At 31.9% G+C, this 23483-nt stretch overlaps 1 protein-coding gene across 8 annotated transcripts in view; it reads right to left on the bottom strand.

Moving 5' to 3' along the window:
* MIA2 (MIA SH3 domain ER export factor 2) overlaps window positions 1-23483 on the bottom strand; it is a 134592-nt gene that overhangs the window by 8327 nt on the left and 102782 nt on the right. For 5 of the 8 annotated variants that reach the window (XM_051978057.1, XM_051978058.1, XM_051978059.1 and 2 more), the window contains 8 exons: window positions 21692-21830; window positions 20294-20395; window positions 18995-19055; window positions 18419-18454; window positions 14211-14278; window positions 12667-12749; window positions 10896-11024; window positions 5930-6073 (listed from right to left, as the gene is read on the bottom strand). In XM_051978057.1, coding sequence (XP_051834017.1) covers window positions 5930-6073; window positions 10896-11024; window positions 12667-12749; window positions 14211-14278; window positions 18419-18454; window positions 18995-19055; window positions 20294-20395; window positions 21692-21830 — 762 coding nt within the window. The remainder of the gene's footprint in view (window positions 1-5929; window positions 6074-10895; window positions 11025-12666; window positions 12750-14210; window positions 14279-18418; window positions 18455-18994; window positions 19056-20293; window positions 20396-21691; window positions 21831-23483) is intronic. The other 3 variants (XM_051978060.1, XM_051978061.1, XM_051978062.1) reach the window with 1 other exon arrangement.

The following is a 23483-nucleotide window of genomic DNA, read 5'->3' as shown; positions in this document are numbered from 1 at the left end:
ATACAACAAAAGAGCAAAGGGAAAAGTAGGAAAAGAACTCACACTATAGTGCTGAGGGCTAACATTAAGGCTGGGAGAGAGAGAATGGATGCAATGACAAGGACCAATACCTGAAGAGTCAATGAGAGAATCTGTAAGCTCAAAGGAGAAAACATAATGCCTCAAGAATTCAAGCAAATTAGAGACATTGTGGCTAACACTGGATGCCTGATCAGGCGTTCAGGGCACTTACAGGCTGTGGCAGCCTGCAAGTTATCTATGAGGTTCTGCCAAACTGGCAAGGCTTCAAGAACCAGTAACAACCTACATCTAGCTTTCCAGGAACCAACCTAGCTAATTAGTGTAAAGATAAAAAACTAGTGGGTAACCCCTGATAAGAAGAAATGTAATGTCCAGGCTAGCTTTCTGGGGGTTCTCTGGACGGGCCTTTGGTCTCAGCAGAATAGTCATCTCGAGGATAGTCAGGAATAGAGTCTAGGGTCTTTACTGTCTCCTTCACAGTCTGACCCAGTCTTCATCTTAGTGGAGGCGTGCAGGAGGCAGGAGAGCCACCAGGAGGACAGTCAAAGATGGAATATCTCATTTTCAGTTCTTCTCAGCCCTTAAATACCCTATAACAATTAAATCATTACAGCATACTGAATATGTATGAACTAGAGGACACCATGTATATGTATATACATATACTAAGTATATGTGTGAACTAGAGAATCATCATCTCATCAATTCCATTGAGTTAACACCTTGTTTCAAGTATACTTCTCCAGAGTTCCAGCCCTCTACAAAGAAGTATACAAAATAGCTTATGTGCAGCCTCCTTCTGTTGTAGAGATGGTGATATTCTAAATCCTAAATCCTTGTCCAATGACCAAGGTGTGTACAAGATATGTACTGGATGCCCTGAACTTGATATTTTTGCTATAAATGAAAACAGAAGATGAAAGGAGGTTACAACTAGAAACTAAAATAGAAAGATAGTTCATAGATTCTCTCTCTCTTTTTTTTTCCCCCTGAGGCAATTGGGTAAGTGACTTGCCCAGGGTCACACAGCTAGGAAGTGTTGTTGTCTAAAGCCAAATTTGAATTTGGGTCCTCCTGCCCCACTCATAGATTTTCATTGACTAGTCTGATAAAAGCTGGCAGAATTGATTTTTACTGTACATCTGAACATAATAAGAAATGCAATTTCATGGGGCATTTGGTTGCCTTGTATTGCCATGTTCATGATAAGCATTTGCAAAAAGTACACCATGAAAATGGTTGCAACCTTATGCACCAACTTAAGATAAATTTGATGTGTTCCTCCAAATTAGATACTTAGCAATTTCAATGCAAAAATCTGTTGAAAAATATGATTCAGGAATAGAAAAAGGAGGTCAAATATTTATGGACTATATAAAAATGTAACTTCATGTAACTTTCCCAAATCACTCTCATTTTTGCAGAATGGTTCCCTAGATGGTGGCTGCTCCCTTTAAGTTCAATAAGGATATTCTGTGAATATCTACCCCTAATTCTATTGTTTCATGAACCTCAGTGTTTCCCATTACCTACTTGTAGGTAAACACAGTTTGTTTTTAGAAAAAGCATTTAGCGCAGAACCTGATCATTACACATGGCGATAAGAGTATATGATGATCAATTCTGATGGACGTGGCTTTCTTCAACAATGAGATGATTCAAACCAGTTCAGTTGTTCAGTGATGAAGAGAGCCATCTACACCCAAGAGAGGACTGTGGGAACTTAGTGTGGACCACAACATAGCATTTTCCATTCTTTCTGTTATTGTTTGCTTACATTTGATTTTCTTTCTCAATTTTTTTCTTTCTTGATCTGACTTTTCTTGTGCAGCAAGATAACTGTATAACTATGTATAGTTATCTATACATCACTATAAATATGTATATACCTATATACATACATATATATACACACATATATATATATATATATATAAAATGTGTGTGTGTGTGTATGTGTGTATATCCATATCGACAGATATACACATATATAGATATAGAAGAAAATGTAAAATATGTAACTGGAAAAACAATTGATTTAGAAAATAGATACAGAAGAGACAATCTAAGAATTATTGGATAACCTGAAAACCATGATTTAAAAAAAAAAAAAAAAAGGGCCTCAACAACATCTTTCAAGAAATCATCAAGGAAAACTGCCCTGATATCCTAGAACCAGAAGATAAAATAGCCATTGAAATCCAAGCAACTAAATCAATTGAATACCAATCACCCCCTGAAAGAGACCCCAAAATGAAAACTCCAAGGAATATTGTTGCGGCTAAATTCCAGAATTATCAGACCAAAGAGAAAATGCTGCAAGCAGCCAGAAAAAAAAATTCAAATATCAAGGAGCCACAATCAGGATTACCCAGGACCTAATTTAAAGGATCAAAGAGCGGAATATGATATTCTGAACGGCAAAGGAGCCAAGAATCAACTGCCCAGCAAAATTAAGCACTATTTTCAGGGGAAAAGATAGACATTTAGTGAAATAGAGGATTTTCAAATATATTTGATGAATATTTGGAGGTTATCATAAGATTTAGAATAGACTAATTTTAGTACACACAATTTAAAATTTTGCATGAACAAAGTTAATAAAGTTAGAATAAGATGATGGTTCCTAGGAAAAAAATCTGTAATCAAGGTAGAATAGGATATTCAATCAAGTAAATAAGAGGTTATTCCTAGGATAAGTGATTAAAGAAAGTAAAAAAGAAGTTTTCAAAAAAAAATTAATAGCCATATAAAAAGTTTGCTCCAAATTACTAATTAAAAAGGCAAATTAAAACTGCATTTACTTCATTCTTGGCAAAAGATAAAATGGTAAATGTTAAAAGATTGTGGGAAAATAGGCATACTCATATTTGGTTGGTGAAGCTGTAATATTCTATAAAACTATTGAAGAATAATAGATGTTACCAAACTCTACATATTATTCTACCATATTTAAGCAAATATTCTAAGAAAATCAATGACAGAAGATATCCTTTATAAAAAGTATTTCTAGAAATACTTGCCCATATTTTTATGAAAATAATGTTACATATTAAAACATTAGACAGCAACAACCAGTCTCTCATAAGTACCATTATGAAGTAGACCACCTCTTTACCATCACACATCTGTTATGTATAAATGCATCTGTAATATAATCTTACCATGTTTGTCGTTTGTTGTCTATGTGAAACCATTTGGATTTGGTAAAACAAATTAACACCATGCATAAGACAAAACTACAAAGTGTCTTTACAAGTAGAACAACAAAGATCACAGAATCATCCATTTACAGGTGTAAGGGACCTTATAAACCTTATTTTACTAATAAGGACATTGAAGGGTTGACTTGCCCAGGTTCACATAGCTAGTTCAAGATTTGATTTCAAATCCAGTGCTCTATACTATGCTACTTTTCAACATGATATCAAGTGAGATATTAATCAGAAAAATTGTTTCCCATTGTTAGCGACTTATCATACAGTCCAAATCAAGGGATTCTTTATAGACTGAGATATCTTCCAAATGTTTCCATTTGTGGATAACATATACTGATTGCATTATGTTCAGGAATATTAGAACCTCCTAAATGAAATCCATAATCACTCAAAAGTCTTTGGAAAAAAGCTCTCTTTAAGACAGTAAAGTTAAACTGTTTATATTCCTATATTAGAAGAGAAGCAGTCTGCCTTGACAATGGACACCAATATGACTTGATTTTGTTGGGATGGTTTAATGAAAAATGAAGAGGTAAAAAAGAAGGGTGCTTTCACAAGAGAACATTACCAAACATTTAAAAGAACAACCAACTTCAATAGTAGATAAACTATTTGGTAAAATAGACAAAGAAGGAGTCCTACCAAAATTTTTTTTATGACACAAACACATTGTTGATACCTAAACCAGGAAAAGTCAAAACAGAGAAAGAAAATTCTAGACCAATTTCCCTAATGAATATTGATGTAAAAATTTTTAATGAAATACTAGCTAAGAGATTACAGCAGTACATCACAAGGATCATACACAATGACCAGATAAATTTATACCATTAATTCAAGACTGGTTTAAAAATCGCAAAACTATTGGCATAATTATTGATCATATCAAAAACAAAACTAATAGAAATCAAAGGATTATCTAAACATATGCAGAAAAAGCTTTTGATTAATACAATGCTTTTATACTAGATATATACATAAATATAAATATAATGCTAAATATACCTAAAAGAACAGGAAAAAAAAGTTCTCTTTAAGAACCCAAATTTCCATATGGCTATCTTTTTTTTTTAATTCTATTTTTTTGTTATTTTTAATTTATTAAACATCAACAAAAATGAACATTTTCATGTGCAAAAAGCAGAGAGGATGATAGGTAAGAGGAATCACCATGTAGCTTTTTTTTTAAGTACAGGAATACTTTCCTCCTTAGTCTTATTTTTTTTTTTTTTTTTAAGAGACAAAGTTTCTAGAGCTAGAATAAGAGACAAGATTGGATGTAGAGCTGGGAAGCAAATATTCCTTAACACCAACAAACTAACCTCCCTATATCTGTTAAGATAAAGTACTACTTTTCTTCTCTATATTTTCATGAAAAGTATTCCTTCCAGATCAATAATTTCTACAAATATCGCATGTTATACATGTTTGAATGTGTGAGAGTGGGTGTCTACATGAGAGAAAAATAATATATTGTAAGAAAGAGAGAAAAGGGAAAAACTGAATCATATGCTGAATCATATACCAATAGTAAGTATATACAGGGTCACCTATAAATCAAGAACTATTTTAATGTATATAGGAAGAATTATTTTCCATTTTCTCTAAATTTGTCAGGAATCAATCAAAAAACAATTAAGATCAACAGCACCTAACTTTATTAAGACTCCTGCTTGAAAATCTTGTTGAAGAAAAAAAATCTTCAATGCTCAATACATTAAATAGGTAAAGAACTAAAAGAAAAAAAAAGTAAAATGTTCTCAACCTAGTAAACTTTGAAAATTACAAACATAACTTCTATACTGTTCTATATAAACATAACTTAAATTATCAAGAAACACAGTGCAAACTTATACAAGAGAAAACATATAACAATGCTATCCTGCTTATAAAGACTGATTTGCTTCTTTAAATTGGACAATTTTAATTTGAAAATTAACTATGATGATTTTCTTTTTTTGGACTGGATACAATGCCAATGTAGATTTCTTTTGGGATCTTAAAGAAGCATATTTTTATACTTTTTTTTTTTTGAGGGGCTGGGGGAGGATTTTTGTTTGTTTTTTTCCCAGACAATTAGAATTAAGTGACTTGCCTAGAGTGACACAGCTAGTTAGTGTTAAGTGGATTTAATTTACTGAGTTAAATCAGTCTGAGACTGGATTTGAATTCGAGTCCTCCTGACTTTGGGGTCAGCACTGCACTATCTAGCTATCCCAAAGCACATTTTTTTAATAAAATTTTTTCTGTACAAGTGTGCTTTTATGTAATAGCTGTGTCTCTAAAGTATTATATCCAAATTGTTGAAATGTAATTCCTTGGCTTTTGTAGTTGAAAAGGATCTAGTCTACACTTTGAATTTTATTACTAAGAAAGCCAAAGCAGAAAGGCTGATCTGGCCGAAGTATAACAATGTCAGAATAATGGCTAAACACCAAGAAGGTTGACTCTCAGTAGCATTCTTTATACTACAATATATGATAACATCAAACAAGTTTATAAGGACTCAACTATTTCAAGAAATGCTGTGTTAAACCTTTGTTAAATAAGGGACACTGTGTCATGTGAATAAGTATAAATTATTGTATTATTATTAAATAATAATTTCCCTTCCTTTTGTACCAGTGCCTTCTAATGAGGTAGAGCATCCATGCTAATTGCTTTTTAGACTCTCAGCCAAGTTTACATACCTGAATGAGGAATAATCATTCTGCGATCTCTATCCCATGGAGGTGACAGAGATCCAGTGTCTGAAGGTGCTCTGTGGAGATCAGATAATTCCCCTCTCTCATTAGCACTCTGATATTCCAGAGGATGTCCTGGTCCTCTTGAACCTAAATAGAGAAATAAATGAAATAATGTTTTATGTAAACACAAAGAATTAGTTCCATTGAATTTAAACATTAAATCCAAAAATTTAAACTGGAAGGGTATACTAAATCAATTTTGAATTGTTAGGACAACTATAAAAAAAATTTACAAGATACAGAAATTTATGTTTGATAAACTAATTTTCAGGATGCTGTTTTGGGCTATTTTTTTTAAAGATTTATAAACAAAATCAATGTATACATTCAACGTATAAAGTAATCTGAAGATTAAAAATGAAATTATAAAGTAAAGATTTTTTATAAAAGTAAATTGTTTTAAGATATGGATATAAAACTAGTGAGACTGGTTTTTAAAGTTTGCCAACCATGGGAGGCTACACAACATCCTCTAAAAGGTAATTCTGTCATGCTTTTAAAATATTTTTGAAATTCCTTTTTAAGAGGAGTTGTGTGCGTCATGCAAAAAAAAAAAAAATCACAGCAGCACAGGACAAAAATTCATATCTTTATATTAGTCATATACCTTTTACTTCTCCCTCCCCAGAAAAAACTAATGCCAAGCCATCTGCCTTATTCACCAGACTTGATTCCAAATGACTTTTGGTTGTTTCCAAAAATCAAATCCATCCTTAACAATTTGAGAACATTTTAAAGAAAATGTTTCACTCAAACATGTTCATACTCATTTGTATGCTTACAAAAGCATAAATTCAAATACTTTAGTAAAAAAAAAAAAGTCCAATCTATTTAATATCCAAGTTCATAGGAAGAATTAAAATGAAATATTTTATGTTCTAACAAAGGTAGTCAAGAAAACGTAGGTCCTGCCTCTGACACATACTAACTGGACAAGGCACTGAATTTTTAGTGTCCCTAGGGAACTTTTTCACACTAAAGTATTAGAGTTCATTATCCCAAGAGAAGTTCCAGAGAGGAGTGGGAAAGGAAGTGGGGTAAGGGTATCAGTTGAGGAATGGTTGAATAAATTATTCTATGATTTTACCTTAAGAAATGATGAAAAGTGTAATTTCAGAGAAAGCTGGGGAGATTTTAATGAATTGATACAGAGTAAAACGAGACTAACCAGAAGAACAATTTATACAACAACGGAAAAAAAAATAACTGAAAGAGTTAAGAACTGTAGTTAATGTAATTAACATTCCCCATTCTAGAGTTTTCAAATGATGAAACTGTGCTGCAGGAATATGCTAAGAGTTAATACAGGCCAAAAAAGCCAATTGTTCAATTTTCAGTGTGAATATTTGCACCTCAGAAATTGTAAGCACTTATAAATCAGAGATTGATTTATTGTTTACTTGGTTGTCTAGACTTAAGAAGATGATGGAAAAAAAGGTTAATTATGCAGATTACACTTAAAAGTATAATCTGAATACATTTTCCAGAGAGCTATTATTGAATATTTACCAGTATACTACTGAATGTCAGTAGTAGTAATCCTGACAAAGGAAGATCTACTCAAAATGCAGAATAAGACATCTGTTTTTGGCTATATACAACATGGGAATTTATTGTGTCTGACTATGCAAATCAGTTTCAAGTAATTTGCTTTTCAACTGGTAAAGGTGGAGATGAGGTCAAAGTAGGAGACAGGAACAGGCAACTAGAGACAGATTTTTTTTTTTTAATGAGAACAGAAGGGAAGTCACAAGAAATTCCAGAGAAGTAGGATGGTTTTGAAAATTACATGTTGAATATATTATAAATTTTAAAAGAAAACTAAACTTTTCATAGTAGAGATTGAATTTGTTGTACATTCCCCTCCTACTTTACAATGTATATGGAAATATTAATTTTATTTCTTGTTTGCAAAAAAATTAAAAACAAAAAGAAGTACTATATTTCATCAAATCCTTTCTGAATCTACAGATATAGATCATGTAAATATAAATCACAAAAAATTATTTTTATTGTTTTTAGTAATATGCTTTAATATTAATAGCTTTTCTAATGTTGAACCAATATGGTATATATTCTTGGTATAAATCCAACTTGGTCACAATTATATAATCTTTTAAATTATGCTTTCATGATCTCAATTTACATTCAATCTTTTTATACTAATATTAACTAGGGAATGTCTATAGTGTTTCTTTTCTCCTTAATTTAGGTATCAAGACCATATTTGTCTCAAAGAAGAAATCGAGTAGCATCCTTCCTTTCCCTCATTTTGTAAACAATTTACGTATATTGTAACTAATGGTTCTTTGAATGTTTTAAAGAATTTACCTGTACCATCTGGCTTGTAGGATTTTTCTTCCTTTGAGATTATTTTCTTTTTCTGAAACTGAGTTACTTCAATCCTCTACTGCTTTTTAAAATATGATATTTTATATAACTATTCATCTATTTATAAATTTTATTGACATGTAACTACACAAAATAATTTCTAATAAATTCATTTATTTTGTCTTCAGTTGTGAATTTTTTTTATTATTGGATTAGCTACTGATCCTATTGTATTAATAGTTTTCTTTTTTTAAAGCTCCTCATTTTTATTTATGATCTTTTGGGGTATTTTTATTTTGTATTTTATCTCCTCTTTGATCTTCAGGTTATCTTTTAAAAAATTAACATGTTGATTATTTAAAATTTTTGTGTATGCCTCATTTCTTGATTTGTTCCAATTTTCTTTTGTTAGTGGATTTAACAATATAAAATCTTTTTTTAAGGACCTCTCTGAATGCATACCATAACTTTTGATGTTGTTTTGTCATTGTCTTTAATGAAATTATCTATCAATTCTTTATGATTTGTTCTTTTTCCCATCATCCTTTAGGATTAAATAATTTAGTCTATCCCTATTTTGGGATAATTAGTTATCTTTAGAAAGTTAAAAGTAAAAAACTGTAAATTTTACGTTTAAATATTTAGCTACTTATGTATAAGAAAACATAAATACACACAGAGCAAATATTTCTAAAGCAATCAAATACTGAGTGCCTACTATATACCAGGAGTTAAATGAATCCCATCCTTGTTTAAATACATGTTCTTCCCTTCATCAAAACAAAACAACAACAAAAAAAGGACAAAAATAAAATAAGAAAGACAGAGTAAAATGAAGGGAAGATACTTCACCAGCTCCTTAGATGGAAACCAAGAACAAATATGTTTAGAGACATTTTTAAAGATTGAGAAGAGCCAAAAAAGGATGGGCTTTAGTTCTTTTTAACCTTACCTATAATTTCCATGGTTATTAGAACACTCATACATCTACACATAACATCTTTAGAATTTATATCATAAAAGTTATTTAAGGAGGAGAGAAATCAAAGGTACTTAATTGATTTTTTTCATTCTAAATATTCAGCTGATTACAGGCAGTCCACAATTTACTAACATTCAACTTCCAGTGATCTGAATTCATGGCATTCAACCACTTGTACCATTAATAATTGTAATGGGCTGAGGCTTGAGTTGATGCACTGAGGTCCCAAGCACATGAGGCTAAATAGTAATTGGACCATACTCTATTAATATATAATCTTGGAGAAAGAACGGCCCCCGCCCACTCTTTGTGCAAGTCCTGATGTGTTGTATAGGAAATGACGATTTTGGTGGGTGGAGGCAGGGGAGTGGAAAAGGAAAGGGAGGGAGAGACTTTTGGGATTGCTATTGCTTTTCTGTTTGTTTGCCCAGCAAAAGCAAAAAGCAAAAAGAAGAAGAGAAAACAAACAGACAAAAAGTCTCTCCCTCCCTTTCCTTTTCCACTCCCCTGCCTCCACCCACCAAAATCGTCATTTCCTATACAACACATCAGGACTTGCACAAAGAGTGGGCGGGGGCCGTTCTTTCTCCAAGATTATATATTAATAGAGTATGGTCCAATTACTATTTAGCCTCATGTGCTTGGGACCTCAGTGCATCAACTCAAGCCTCAGCCCATTACAAATAATACATACAGTATTTACATTAGATAAAGTAACAAATCCCAGAGGCAGTTTGCCTTTTGATAGGATCCACATAATATACTCTCTAATCTATCAGTTTCAGCCTAAGAGAATCATAGTCCCTCCCCACCCTCTGCACAGATCAAGTAGAGTTTTTTTTTGATGCACTTAAAAGTATGTATGCACTATGCAAAATCAGGGTACAAAATAAAGCTATTAGTATTGGCATGGCATGGCAATTTAAGAAAGCAGGTATTTTCAAGGCATACACACACCAAAAAAAATCTCCAAAAATCCCATAACCAACCCATGGCTTATTTTCTAACACTTATGTTTATCACAGGGAATCTAAATAAATATATTTGGATCAGTTCTTTATCAAACAATTAAATTAGCCCTAAACATTCTTTAAAGATGCTTGTCAAAAACTCTCTATGATTCTAAAGAAGGTTTATTCTCATTTTGTTGACAGCAAAAATAAAACAATAATTATGAAGAGTATAAGAACTCTATAGATTATACTATATTAAAAAACCAAATGTGTGATTTGGTTACTATGTTTCCTTGATTAATAATATTCTAGAATGCTTTAGACTATAGAGCATATAGCATTTATAACTAAACTGATGGTTAAATAGCATGGCTAAAGATAGTTGTATGGTCCTTTCCATAAAAAGTTGAGACTCAAGTCTCAAGATCAGGAGTGTAACTGTCTTGTTTTTTCCCCTAGGAAAATAAGATTCAACTCAGATTAGTCAGATTTAATGACCCTTTTCCCAAGAATATAACCCACTGTAAATTGTAGGACTGCCTGTATTTTCCAAATATTTATATTACAATTCATTTTTAAGGTAAGTTGGGATGAAGAAAGGAATGGAAAAATCCAGAATAATAAACATGTTTAAGCAATATACCTCTTCCTCCTCCCCCTGGAAGCAAAGGTGAAATTCTGAGTGGACCCTCCAACAAAGTTGGAGGGGAGAGAAAAGCTCTCATTTCTGGTGAAGGCCGACCCATTGGTGAGGGTCCATATGGGGAATGCTCTGGAATAATTAAAACAACATATTTAAATTCAATTTCAGTAACTACACTGGACATAGGTAGAATCCCATTTTGATGAGTACCATTTAAAACACTTATTCCATATAATAAAGATATTATCATGTGCTAGTCTAAGGGTATTGTTTTGTTAATATGGACAGAATTAATTTGAATGAAAAATCCTATATTTAAGAGGTATTCTTATGTTCCTGTCCATTTATTGATGAATCTTTTTAACAGATGTCATTTTAGGTAAAATTATTTGAATAATTGTTCAGTAGAGGATTAGTGATGTTTTAGAGTTTTATTTAAAAAATTTTTAATAACCTTGGCTGTTGGCCTAGCTCCAACTTCTGGAAACTGTAAAACAATAAGGCTCAGTTCTGTTGATGAGACAAGCTGTGAAAAACTGTTAAATTGTTTTAGAGAGATTTAGAGAGGTTTTGTAGGGTAGTGAATTGAAACACCTATTCTGCATTTCATGTCTTGGAGAAGGAAATTCTAGCTTCAAATCCCACCTTTGACACTACTTGTATAACAAAATAAGCAATCCATTAAACCTCAGTGAACCTCAGTTTTTTTCATCTGAAAATTAGGGCTAACAATACTTGTATGACCCACCTCAAAAGGTTTATAAGGGTTCATATGTGACAACGTATATATAATGCATTTTGCAAACAAAATCCTATATAAATGTTAACTCCTAACATTATTATTACCAGTATAGTTGGCAATTCATAAAATAACTTGTAGTTAATTTTACCTGATGACTAGTTCATTTATTTATTTATAAGCTCAATTAACTTTAGGAAATATTTACCAAAAAGAAAAAGAGAGAAAACAACAATCCTCTAAAACATCACCAATACAAGTTTAAAAAGCACATCAAGTTCTATTAGCAACATTTTGTATTATATTCAAATGCAGGTAAAAGCAGAAGGACAAAAAAGTTATTTAGTCTTTAGTTACTTTAGAAGCAAAGCATCCTTCCTTTATAAAAACATCCTTTTACTGCCATGCTAGGAATTTGTTTGCAAGAGTAATCTTACCATATTATATTAACAAATGCTAGCAAACAATGTACTTTTATTAAGTACAATAACAATATATATCTTCTAATGAAATTTAGATTTTGATATATCTTTAAGTTTATTAAAATGAGATTTAGCCTATGTGAAAATATTTTTTTCATTCCTTGGGCAGTAATTAATTTTAATTCGGCAAAAAGTATTTGAAAGAAATGACTTAGAATAGTTTGATTATATAATCTACCACAAGAAATAATATACACTGAATAAATAAGAGAGCAATACATAATGAATAAAATTATAAAATAAATATCTAAACTGCCATCATTCTTCAAAATAAAAACATTCCAAAGCAGACATAATACATAAATAATCATAATGATATGTCTTTTCAATACTTTATATTCTAGGAGCTTAAGAAGTAAAATTATATCCTCTTATAAAACCTCTTTGAGATTTAGAAAGCATACATTATTACAGATAATGAAGTTATGCCTAAAGACTCATTAAAAAAGCTATTTATAAGCTTATCAATAATTGTATCACATTTATGTTAATATGAACCAGTTAACTTTATAAAGTAAAATATATTGAAAAGTGAAGAAAAAAGCAGTACCTCTGCCAAAGGATCTATTTAATACATCAAAGGCATAAGGATCTTTTTCTAAAAGGTCACATTTAAATTCTGTTTCAGTCAATCTGCAAAGAAAGAAGAAACATCTCTCAGTTATCCATTTAAGAGACAACATCCATAATTTCAAGACAAATGCTATCCAGTACTTAATTTTTCCCTTTTACAAGCACAGCACTTTAGGGAAGGAACAACTCCTCTGAAGTAACTGACACCGTGTACGACAGGGGAAAAATGGGAATCTGAAAGGTTCAATTTACAACAGAAATCTTATAGGACACTCAAAGCAAGCACTCACTTTATAAATGAGAAAAATGAAACCCAAGGAAAGGAACTATTTTGACCTGAATCCCAGAGATAGGCAAAAGTACACTAGAAATAAATTCTCCCATGTCTAATCTTATATTCAGAGGTTCTTGATTTCTTCAAAGAATCATACTTTGAATTTAACTGTAATGGGCTGAGGCTTGAGTTGATGCACTGAGGTCCCAAGCACATGAGGCTAAATAGTAATTAGACCATACTCTATTAATATATAAGCTTGGAGAAAGAATGGCCCCCGCCCACTCTTTCTGCAAGTCCTGATGTGTTGTATAGGAAATGACGATTTTGGTGGGTGGAGGCAGGGGAGTGGAAAAGGAAGGGGAAAGAGAAACTGTTTGCATTGCCATTGTGCCGGTTTTCTCAGCTCAGAGCTCTCTCTGTTAGCTGGCTTCCTGTAGCAGCTGCCCATATTGCTATCGCAATCTTTCTTGTCCGTGTTGCTATCGCAATCCTTATTCATCTCTTCACTTCAATAAAAATTGAAGATTTTTCCCTTAACCTGAATTCCTGACTCTGGCTGATTTTAAATACGTGGTCATTACATTTAACCACATCATGATTCAAGGATTTCCACATTATGATTAAGCTCATTTTTACTGGATTTAAATCTTAATTAGAATTTGTGGTTGTTTGAGATGAAAAACTCTCAAAAACTCACAATGTCTCATTCCTGTTAATAATGTATCAAGATCATAATAAGAACATCTGAAAATAAGTATTCTTCAGAACTTTGTTTTCTAATTTTGAACATTTCCCCTGGTTTTCTTGAAGATTCTTCATTTCCAAAGCATTACTTTGAGGATTTCTTGTACTGATGTAACCATGGACATATTAGAAATAATATCTTGGGACTAAATATCTCCCAAGTATTTTGAGAAACTACTATAAGTTGGAATGAGTTTCCATTCATCTTGTTCTTTTATTGAAAGACAAAAGCTATATGAATCATACTAAGCCATCAAGAGAAGCCTGTGTCTGTATTCTGAACATTTATTATTTGCCAAGTTCCATTTTGGATCATTTCTTCTTGAATCTGCCTTATAGTATTTATTATAAGAACTGAGCGATTCATATTAGATTCAACAACTATGTGTGACACAACTAAAGCTTTACCATAAACATGTCTAAAAATGATTACTATCAAAGATTATATGAGAGAGAAGAAACAAAAAAAGTTATCTGAATGTATTAAGCAAAGTACTTACTTTTGTCTGTTGTGTGCATTTTCTTTTTTTAAGTCATTGAGATGTCTTTCAGCAGCTCGGGCTGACAACTTGGGAAAAGGAAAAAAAATTAAATAAATACATTAAATGTATTGGAGAGAGTGTTGAACTTCAAGAACAAGAAGATCTAGCTTCTGCTTACTAGTTATGCAACAATGGCTTTAAACATTTAATCTCTCTGAGCCTCATAAGTAAAATGGAGTTAATAACACCTGTACTATTATTTACTTCATAGTATTGTTGTGAGGCTCAAATGCAATAATATATGTGAAACACTTTGTAAACTTTAAAGTACAATATAAATACCAGTTATCATTATTGTTATGTTTAGTTGTAAAAAATGCAATCTAGACACACACATTTCATGACAATGGCAGAGTTAACATCACATGTGCTTATACAGGTATCTCTCATTTTAAGTGTAAAAGTTTAGTTTAAACTTTTATCTGGGGGCAGCTAGGTGGCGCAGTGGATAGAGCACCAGCCCTGAAGTCTCAGGAAGACTTGAATTCAAATGTGACCTCAGACACTTAATACTTCCCCCTGGGCAAGATACTTAACCTCAATTGCCTCAGCAAAAAAAAAAAAAAAAAAAAAAAAAAAGGGGGTGAGGGGTAAGGGGGGTAGTGATTATCTATCTATAATTGTCTCCATTTATAAAATATTTTCATTATATAATCATGTAACCAAATTTTCACTTCTGAAAAAAGTAAAGAATGAATAGTTAATAAATGCAATTAGTCATTTGAAGCAACAAAATACTGATGTTATATTTAAATTAAATCAGAATAAAAATTCTGTAACCAGTTATGTTTTTGACAAAACAGAGACCATCAAATATAAATCCCACCAACACTCTTCCTTATATCAGCAGTAAGCTTCTCAATGTTTTTATTTTTTTTTTCTATTTTATTTTCCTCCTCTCCAGACCTAAATGAGTTAATTCCCTCCTACTTGCTTAAGCCTCTTACTACATCTTCTCTCTTACTATCTATACTTTGGATCTTGTGTACTTCTGTGTTTTCTAAGGTTTTCTTGTGGCATCAACCATCCCCCTCTTTCTTATGTATTTTCAATTCCTCAAGGCACAATGCCTTGTAAACAACAAACACTTAATAAATGTTTGTTAAATAAATGTATTAATTTATATTTTTCAGGCTTTTTACGTATAACTTTAAATGTATGTTCAGTTGTGAATATTCAACAAATTACTAAATATAAATCTATATTAACAAAACGAACATAACTTTAGACATGAAAGGTCACTTATTTTATGAGAAGTTAAGACTTAAGTTTATATAAAATAAAGAGTATAAAGAATATTGTATCCCATACACCCATAATCTTGGAAATAATCTTCCACAGTACAAATCCTGGGCATAAGAACAAGTACAAAAAAGCTTATTTCATTGTTCTTTTCAAATAAATGGCATTTATTTTCTGTACATTTAATATCAACATTTTATAATTTTTTAAAATTCTGTAACTTGGCAAAATTAAATTATTCATAAAGCAGTTACTTTCTTTTTTTTTTTTTTTTTTACGTTCATTAACATGGGTAGCTAGAAAGTAGTAAGGAGTAATGATAAGACTAATTTTTATTCTTCAAAGCCATGATCTCATCCTACTGAAAAGTTTCACTGACTAGTCTAGCACTCATTATACAGCAGCACAGAATCTGAAAAGCAAGAAAGAGAATTTAGAGAATGTCTAGTCCAACTTTCTATCACTGCAGAAATCATTTTTAAATAGCAGCCATAAGTGATGGGCCACCTATCTTCTCCCACCAGATCTTCATTTCTGCATACATATTAATACTTACTAAAAGAGTTTAACCTCAGCTCAACTTATTCATTCCTCTGACCTATTTCCCTACCACATCTCTACACACAAAGATGGTCATACCCTTAATCCTGTCATCATCCACAAATACAAAACTTCCATGTTTACAAACTCTGAAATTTCCTTACATGATCATAATCTATCATCATTCTACCTCTTCCTTAGCACTACAACCCCAAACCCTTTTCTCAGTTTTTACCATAATCTCTAATCCTTAACCCTTCAGTTCTTCAATAGTACACAGGCTACACTTTGCTTGCTTCTTCATCTGAACCCCTTCATGAAGTGGTTTCAACTATACACAATGATCCTTTCTCCATTCCCTTGCTTCTGTAACTCTACCACCAATATTTCTCAGCTGAGCCTGTTTTAGGTTATTCCTGATATTTGTGGCTTTTATTCATATTCATGTGCTGCTGAATAAAACAGGTGAAAAATCACAAAACAATGCTTGACTGGGTCTACTATAAATTTGTTACATAATTTCAACTGGGTCCTCACTACAGCAAAGTAATAATTTTACACCTCCTTAATCAACTTATTATTCCACTCACCACAGCAGCTCTTTTAAACCTTTTCAAGTCTTCTCAAACTTCCCAAAGCTCCTTTCTTTCAATCATTCTGCCAAAAACTTTGCCTCTTATTTCACCGAAAAAAATTGAAGCCATTTACAAGAGCTTTCTCTTTTCCTCCCCTTATTTCACATTTTCCAGATGTCTTCTACCACCCATCCAGTACCTATTGTCCCATATTGTCTTTCTCTCTTTTTTAGTTAAACTCTTTGGGAGAGGAAGGATAAGAGAAGGGTACAAGCATTTATTAAAAGTTTACCATATATGCCGGATAAAGTGCTAAACACTTCATAAATATTATTTAAGCCTTTTGGAGGTTATCTATAATAAATGTCTTTACTTCTTTTCTTTTAGACTCTAGAGTCTGGATTTTCATTATTCAAATAAAACTGTTCTTTCCAAAGTTAACATTACTCTTGACTGCCAAATCTAGTGACTTTTTCTCAATCGTCATTTTTTTTGGGGGGGGTCTTCCATCTGCTTTTGACACACCCTTTTCTCCTTAAAATCTAGCTAGGATTCTGTTATGTGATTCTACTAGTTCTCTCTCTTCTTTTCTGACTATTCTATTTCAGTCTCCTTGGCTAAACCTTTAATCAGGTCAGGATTTATAAGGGTTAGTATTGGCCCTCTTCTTCTTTTATACTATTTCACCCAGAAATTTCATCAGGTCCCATGGATTCAATATTATCTCTATGCTGACCTCTCTGTTGACCTCCAATATCATAATTCCACAAGTGCTTATTGGACATCTAAAATTGGATGTCCTTATAAATATTAAACTCACATATTCAAAACTGAATTCATTATCTTTCCCCTCTTCCTAACTTCCCTATTATTGTCGAAGACACCATCACTCTTCTAGTTATCTAGGCTTTAACCTAGCTACCATCCTCACCTCCTCACTCTTACCTCTCACAGTCAATTAACACCTACTCTCCATTGACAAGGCCACCATTCTCATGCAAATTAGGAGACTGTTGGTCAGCCTGCCTCAAGTCTCCCCACTCCATTCCATCTGGCACTCACTTGCCAAAGTAATCTTCCTAAAGCAAAGGTCTGACCATATTACACACATCCTCACCTGCCCCTCTCTTTCCCTTTTAGTCAGTTGGCTTTTAAAGCCCTTAATAACATGGCCTCCTCCTTCCTATAGTTCTAGTCTTCTTATAACTTGTAGTAAACTTCATTTAATTCTGTGATTTACCACTGACATTAAACTTCTTGCTGTTTTTACACAAAAATCTCAATCTACCAACCCTAAACAGTTTTAATGTAATGTTCCTTGTCCTCCCTGCCTGGAATTCTCTCCTTTCTCATTTTCACCCCTTGGCTTCTCTGGATTCCTACAAATCCTACAAGAAGTCTTTCTCAGGCCTTTAATACAAGAGCCTTTCCTATATTAACTCCACTTAATTCTGTATATACTTGTTTGTACACAGATTTTTTGCATGTTGTCTCCACTAGAGACCACAAAGTCCTTGATCAGAAATTGTCTTTTTGTTTCTTTATATTCCATGGTTTATGTCCCTAGTAAACACTTAAGAAACGGTTACTGACTTGACCTATCTCTTTCAAAAGAGTTTAATTTATAATATCATCTTGGTAAATGAAGAAGTAACTGGTCCTTCTAAAAAGAATCATCAGTCATTAAAATTATTTTTTAATAATTTCAAAAACAGGCTGCATCACTTTCTCACATGATTATAGGCATGACATTACAAAATGATAAAATTATTTTGGAGACAAATAAATCTTTTAGAATTTAAAACTCACCCAATTATCATGAGCTTTTTTCTCATGAGTAGTGATCTGGGAAAAAAAAAAGAATTCAGAAATAACTGAATGGGAAATTTTTTCTTTAAGTTAAAAAAATTCAAAATTGTCAATATAACTTATATAAACACAGAACTTTCACTTCCAAAGAATCTTCCCTATAGTATATTTTCTTTCTCATAAAATGATTATGAAATGCTATCTTTTAAACTATCATATTGCTGACTTTTTCATATTACATTAATATCTGACAATGAAAAGTCATCAGTCTAATAAGGTAATTCAATAAACATCATGATGACACCAATCGGGTATTTTTGTAATGATATCTGTTAAGCTGACCTTTTCCATTCTGGGATTTTCCCTGGAAAGATAAAAGACATAGTAATTTTGAAGGTATATTATGCTAGCTAGTATTTTTTGAAATATTTGAATAGATCTTTGAAATATTTCTTGTCATGATCAGCCAGCCCAAGAGAAAATTCCCTGACAGTAGTGCCTAAACTACACTATCTCAAGACACAAATACTAATTCAATCAATTCAGAGGAAAAATCTTTTTTCCTTCCACATATACCTGGCTTTCATAAGAACGAATAGTCCTTTCCAATTCTTCTTCAAGATCCTTGGCTCTTTCTCTGTGTGGCAAACATATAATCACATGTATTGTTAAAAAATTTAAAAATAGCAAAGTATTTTATTTGGACTAAAAAGTCCATAGTATCTGTAGTTCTATAACTATTCAAGTGAGAAATAAGCAAAACATATCTTACATGAAACAATTATTTTCTAGGAATTTTAAATTAAAATGATTTTTCTCTACTAATTCTATTTTATCATTATTTGAAAACTTAAAATATGATAATATGGATCTACTAAAACAAATTTTTATTCAAATGCAGTTCTCTGGTCATTTAGAAGCATAACAGATGAAAATGATTATTAAGATATTTGGAATTTATTTTTTTTAAATTCCAAAACATCCATTAATATCTGGGTAGCATATGCAAATTTTCTAAACATCAACTGTCAGAAATGATTCTTCTTAAAAATGATTCTCCTTCTGTTATTCGGTAATCTTATCAACTCCCATGAATTCAATTATCACCTCTATGTTAATGGTTTTCAGACTGGCTTATCCAACCCTACAATCTCTATTGATTTCCAGTCTTCTATTTCCAAGTGCCTATTAGAAGTCTCAAACTGGATATTCTGTTGTGCTTTTTAATTCAACATGTCCAAAACTGAATTATCTTTCTTATGCCCTCCCCACTTCCTAACTTCCCTATTTCTGATGAGGGCACCACAAGATTCCCAACCTCCAAATCAAACTCCTAACCCATATATCATCCCTGACTCCTTACTTTTCCCATATTAATGTCCAACATGTTAGCAAGTCTTGTCTTTTTTCCTCTGGCACAGCCACCAGCTTGGTGCAAGTCCTCTTCCCACCTCACAGCTAGACTACTGCCAATAGTCTTCTGGCTATTCTCTCTGCTTTATGTGTCTTATTTTAGTTCACCTTGCACTGAGTTGTCAAACTGATCTTCTTTAAGTATAGGTCTGACTTTGTTGCTTTCCTACTCACTTCAGTGGTTCCCTATCACTTCCAGATTCAAATTTAAATTTGACATTTGATATTCAAAGCCTTTTATTAACTTTCTTTGTGAATTAAAAAAAATCTTACTACTAATACAAAAAAATTAGTCTCTGGAGACCATTCACTAAGAAATAGAGGAAGAAATTTAAAAGCACATAACTAGAACCAAACAAAATTGTTCAGATGTTGTGTTATAAAGCAAACACTTAAATAGTTTTCTTCAGCTGAGATACTAGATAAAAAGAAATAAAAAGTAATGGTAAGGTCTGTCAGTACCTGTAAGAATTTAGCTCTTCAGAAGCATGACTAATCTTTTCTCCTGCTTTGGATAGTTTCTCCTCTTTCTGTAAGCGGTCTTTTTCTTCCACAGTCAATTTTCTTAAAAACAAAAATATCTATTGTATCAATGTTTCATCAACCCTTCTACAAAGAAAATTACCTCCTGGAAGTCTTAGCTGTATAAACACTATCTAGCTTGGATAGTTGTTGCAACCTCAAATTACAGAATTACAAAGTTTTGAATTTACTATTTTAAAAGCTTGCTCTTTGAGTTGCTATAAAAAAGGCTATTGAAAATTTTAAAAAACTTTGTTAGTCTTATAATTTGGTATCCTAAAGATGCACTATATTTATAGAATAGCCATCAACTTATGAATAGTTTATATTCTAAAAGTTTGTAAGTTAGTAAATCCCTATGCAGATCACAAAGACTATTTAAAATGTACCTGAAGTACAGTACTCATCAAATATTGATGACTATTTCAATTATATGCAAACAACATTTATAGCATTGTTTCTAAGAAAAGAAATCTAATTCTACCAAGAATTAGATCCTTTTTCCGCCCCTCAACTGAAAGAAAATTTTTTAAAAATCTTAAAGCTTTGGTAATCAAATTCAAATTCCATAATTCACAATGAACAACAAAAAAATCTTTAAGCTATATTTTTGGAGCATTATTTACGTCAAAAAAACTTAAATAGCCTCCTTAAAACAGACCTAAATATAAGCATTTCTTTGTCTAGTGTACAGCAGAGTAGATTTTTAAAGGCTATTTCTTTCAAATCCTAGTAAAACTTTCCATGACTCTAAGTTGCAACGTTATTATGGATCTGTGTTTGTAGAGGAGGCTTCCTCACTGGGAGTTTGCTATATCAAAAAAATTACAGGTTCAGATTCTCCCTTCCCCCCAAAATTATGTGTATGTGCAAGATACACACATACAACATACACACATATCTAGACACAAAATAAAGCAGTTTCCAATCTAAATACTTGACTTTCAAAAATTCCACCTATTCAAAAAGCTGATGTCACCTTATTCACATAGAAGCCTTTCTTTGGGACTACAGTTGAACTTGACCAGCCACTGCAGCCCCCATTTACCTCCTCAAACACCTAAAGCCACTCAAACATTCAAACACCAAAAAGATTTTCAATAATACTTATACATTATGGGTTAAATAAATTTTAGTGGGATTAGAATGGGAACCTAAGTATAATTTCTAACACAGTTTATATGGAAAAAAATGTACAAATGAAATTCCAGAATAAATTGAGGGCTATTATCCCTATATAATATTCAATCATATTGAATGCTAAAAACTTGATATTCAAAAATTTCTGAGTTTTATTTGTCAACAATAAAAAATAGGAAAGTAAAATCGTATTAATACCTATGAAGTTTCATTTCATTTTCTTGATACAATTCAGTCATTACTTTAAGTTTTTGCTGAAGCTTTTGCACCTCACTTTCAAAATATGCATTTTCAGTCTGCAAAGACACTTGCTCAGTATGAAGAACTTCAATTTGACCTGTGGAATTTGTGGAAAAGTCAAAATTTAAAGACTTAATAGTGTGAACCAAATAAAGAAAAGAAATAAAGAAAAAAACAGTAACCCAAGATATTTAAAAGCAGGGGAGGCAATTACCTTCTCCTCTCTATGGAGCTAAATATCTGGAAGAGATTATGCTTACTTAAAATAAACAAAAAAAGAGAGCACTCAAAAATTAAAGTGTAAGCACAATATAGAAAACATTAACGCTGTTGGAATATTTTCTGTAGAGACTGTCTACATTGGAATGTTTTCTGTAGAGAGTGTCCACAATAAATCTTGCGACTTAGAAGAGTCTAATTATATTACTTTTAACCAATATTTTTCAACTTACAGTGAATGATAATGAAGGAAAGTCCTAAAATCTTAGAGATAGGCATTTCAAAAGCAGATTTAATACTGCTTACATTTATTTGGTTATTTAAGAAAAACAAGTTTCCAGGGTAGATGGCGTAGTGGGTAGAGCTCTAATTCTGATGTCAGGAGGACCTAAGTTTAAATCTGGCTTCAGACACTTAACACTTCCTAGCTGTGAGATCCTGGGCAAGTCACTTAACCCTAATTGCTTCAGCAAAAAAAAAAAAAAAGTTTCCATTTAAAAATTCTAAACTTAACAAATATCAACTAAAACGTGCTCTTTCATGTTCACAACGGAGAGCTGTATAATGAAACTATGAATCTCTATTATAGACAACTAAAAATATAACATTCAATATATAATATAATAAATTCAAAATGTTCCTTTCAAAGCTGTTCTACTTCTCTGTGATTGCCAATCTTTCTACTGCTCTCTTGTGAATTTCAAAAACTTGTTCAATTACACTTTTCTTTTTTTCTTCAACCCTTTCCTTTGCTCTCTTTTCCATCCCTTATCCCCCAACCTCATTAAGAAAAAAGAAAAATAAAACTTTTCTAATAAATATACACAGTCAAGCAAAAACAAATCTCCATGTTGGCTATGTCGGAAATGTCTATTTCATTCAGCATCTTGCATCTACTATCTATCTTTGACACAGGGAGTATGCTTCCTCAATTCTACAATCACTGCAGTGATCAGAATCATCATTTTCATCATTTCTCATGGTACAATAATATTATGTTATATTCAAATGCTATAACCTTTTCAACCAATACTCAATTTATGGGCACACTCTTTGTCACTACAAAATAGCTGATATAAATCTTTTTGTATATGTGGGTTCTTTCCTTGTTTCTTTTGATCTCTTTGGAATACAGGCATAGAAATGGCACTGCTGAGTCAAAGAGTAAGCCCAATTCAATGACTTTCTGAGGGCAAAGTTCCAAATTGCTTTCCAAAATGGCTGGACCAATTCATAGTTCCACTAATGATGCATCAGTACACCTATAGCAATTGTAATTTTTAATTTTTACAACTTTGCCAATCTGGTGGTATGAAGTAGAACTTCAGAGTTATTTTAATTTTTATTTCTTTAATGGTTTGCAAGTACATTTTTTTCATATTTGTCAACAGTCTGGATTTCTTTCTTTGAAAACTGCCTATTCCATCTTTAACCATATATTTATTTTTTTTAATGGCTCTTTTTTTAAAAATTTAAGTCAATTCCTTCAAAATACTGGATATCAGTCCTTTATAATAGGAAACCTGCTCCA

Source organism: Antechinus flavipes, chromosome 2, assembly GCF_016432865.1.
Source record: "Antechinus flavipes isolate AdamAnt ecotype Samford, QLD, Australia chromosome 2, AdamAnt_v2, whole genome shotgun sequence".
Classification (NCBI taxonomy): Eukaryota; Metazoa; Chordata; class Mammalia; order Dasyuromorphia; family Dasyuridae; genus Antechinus; species Antechinus flavipes.
This window is presented reverse-complemented; position numbering and strand designations above follow the sequence as displayed.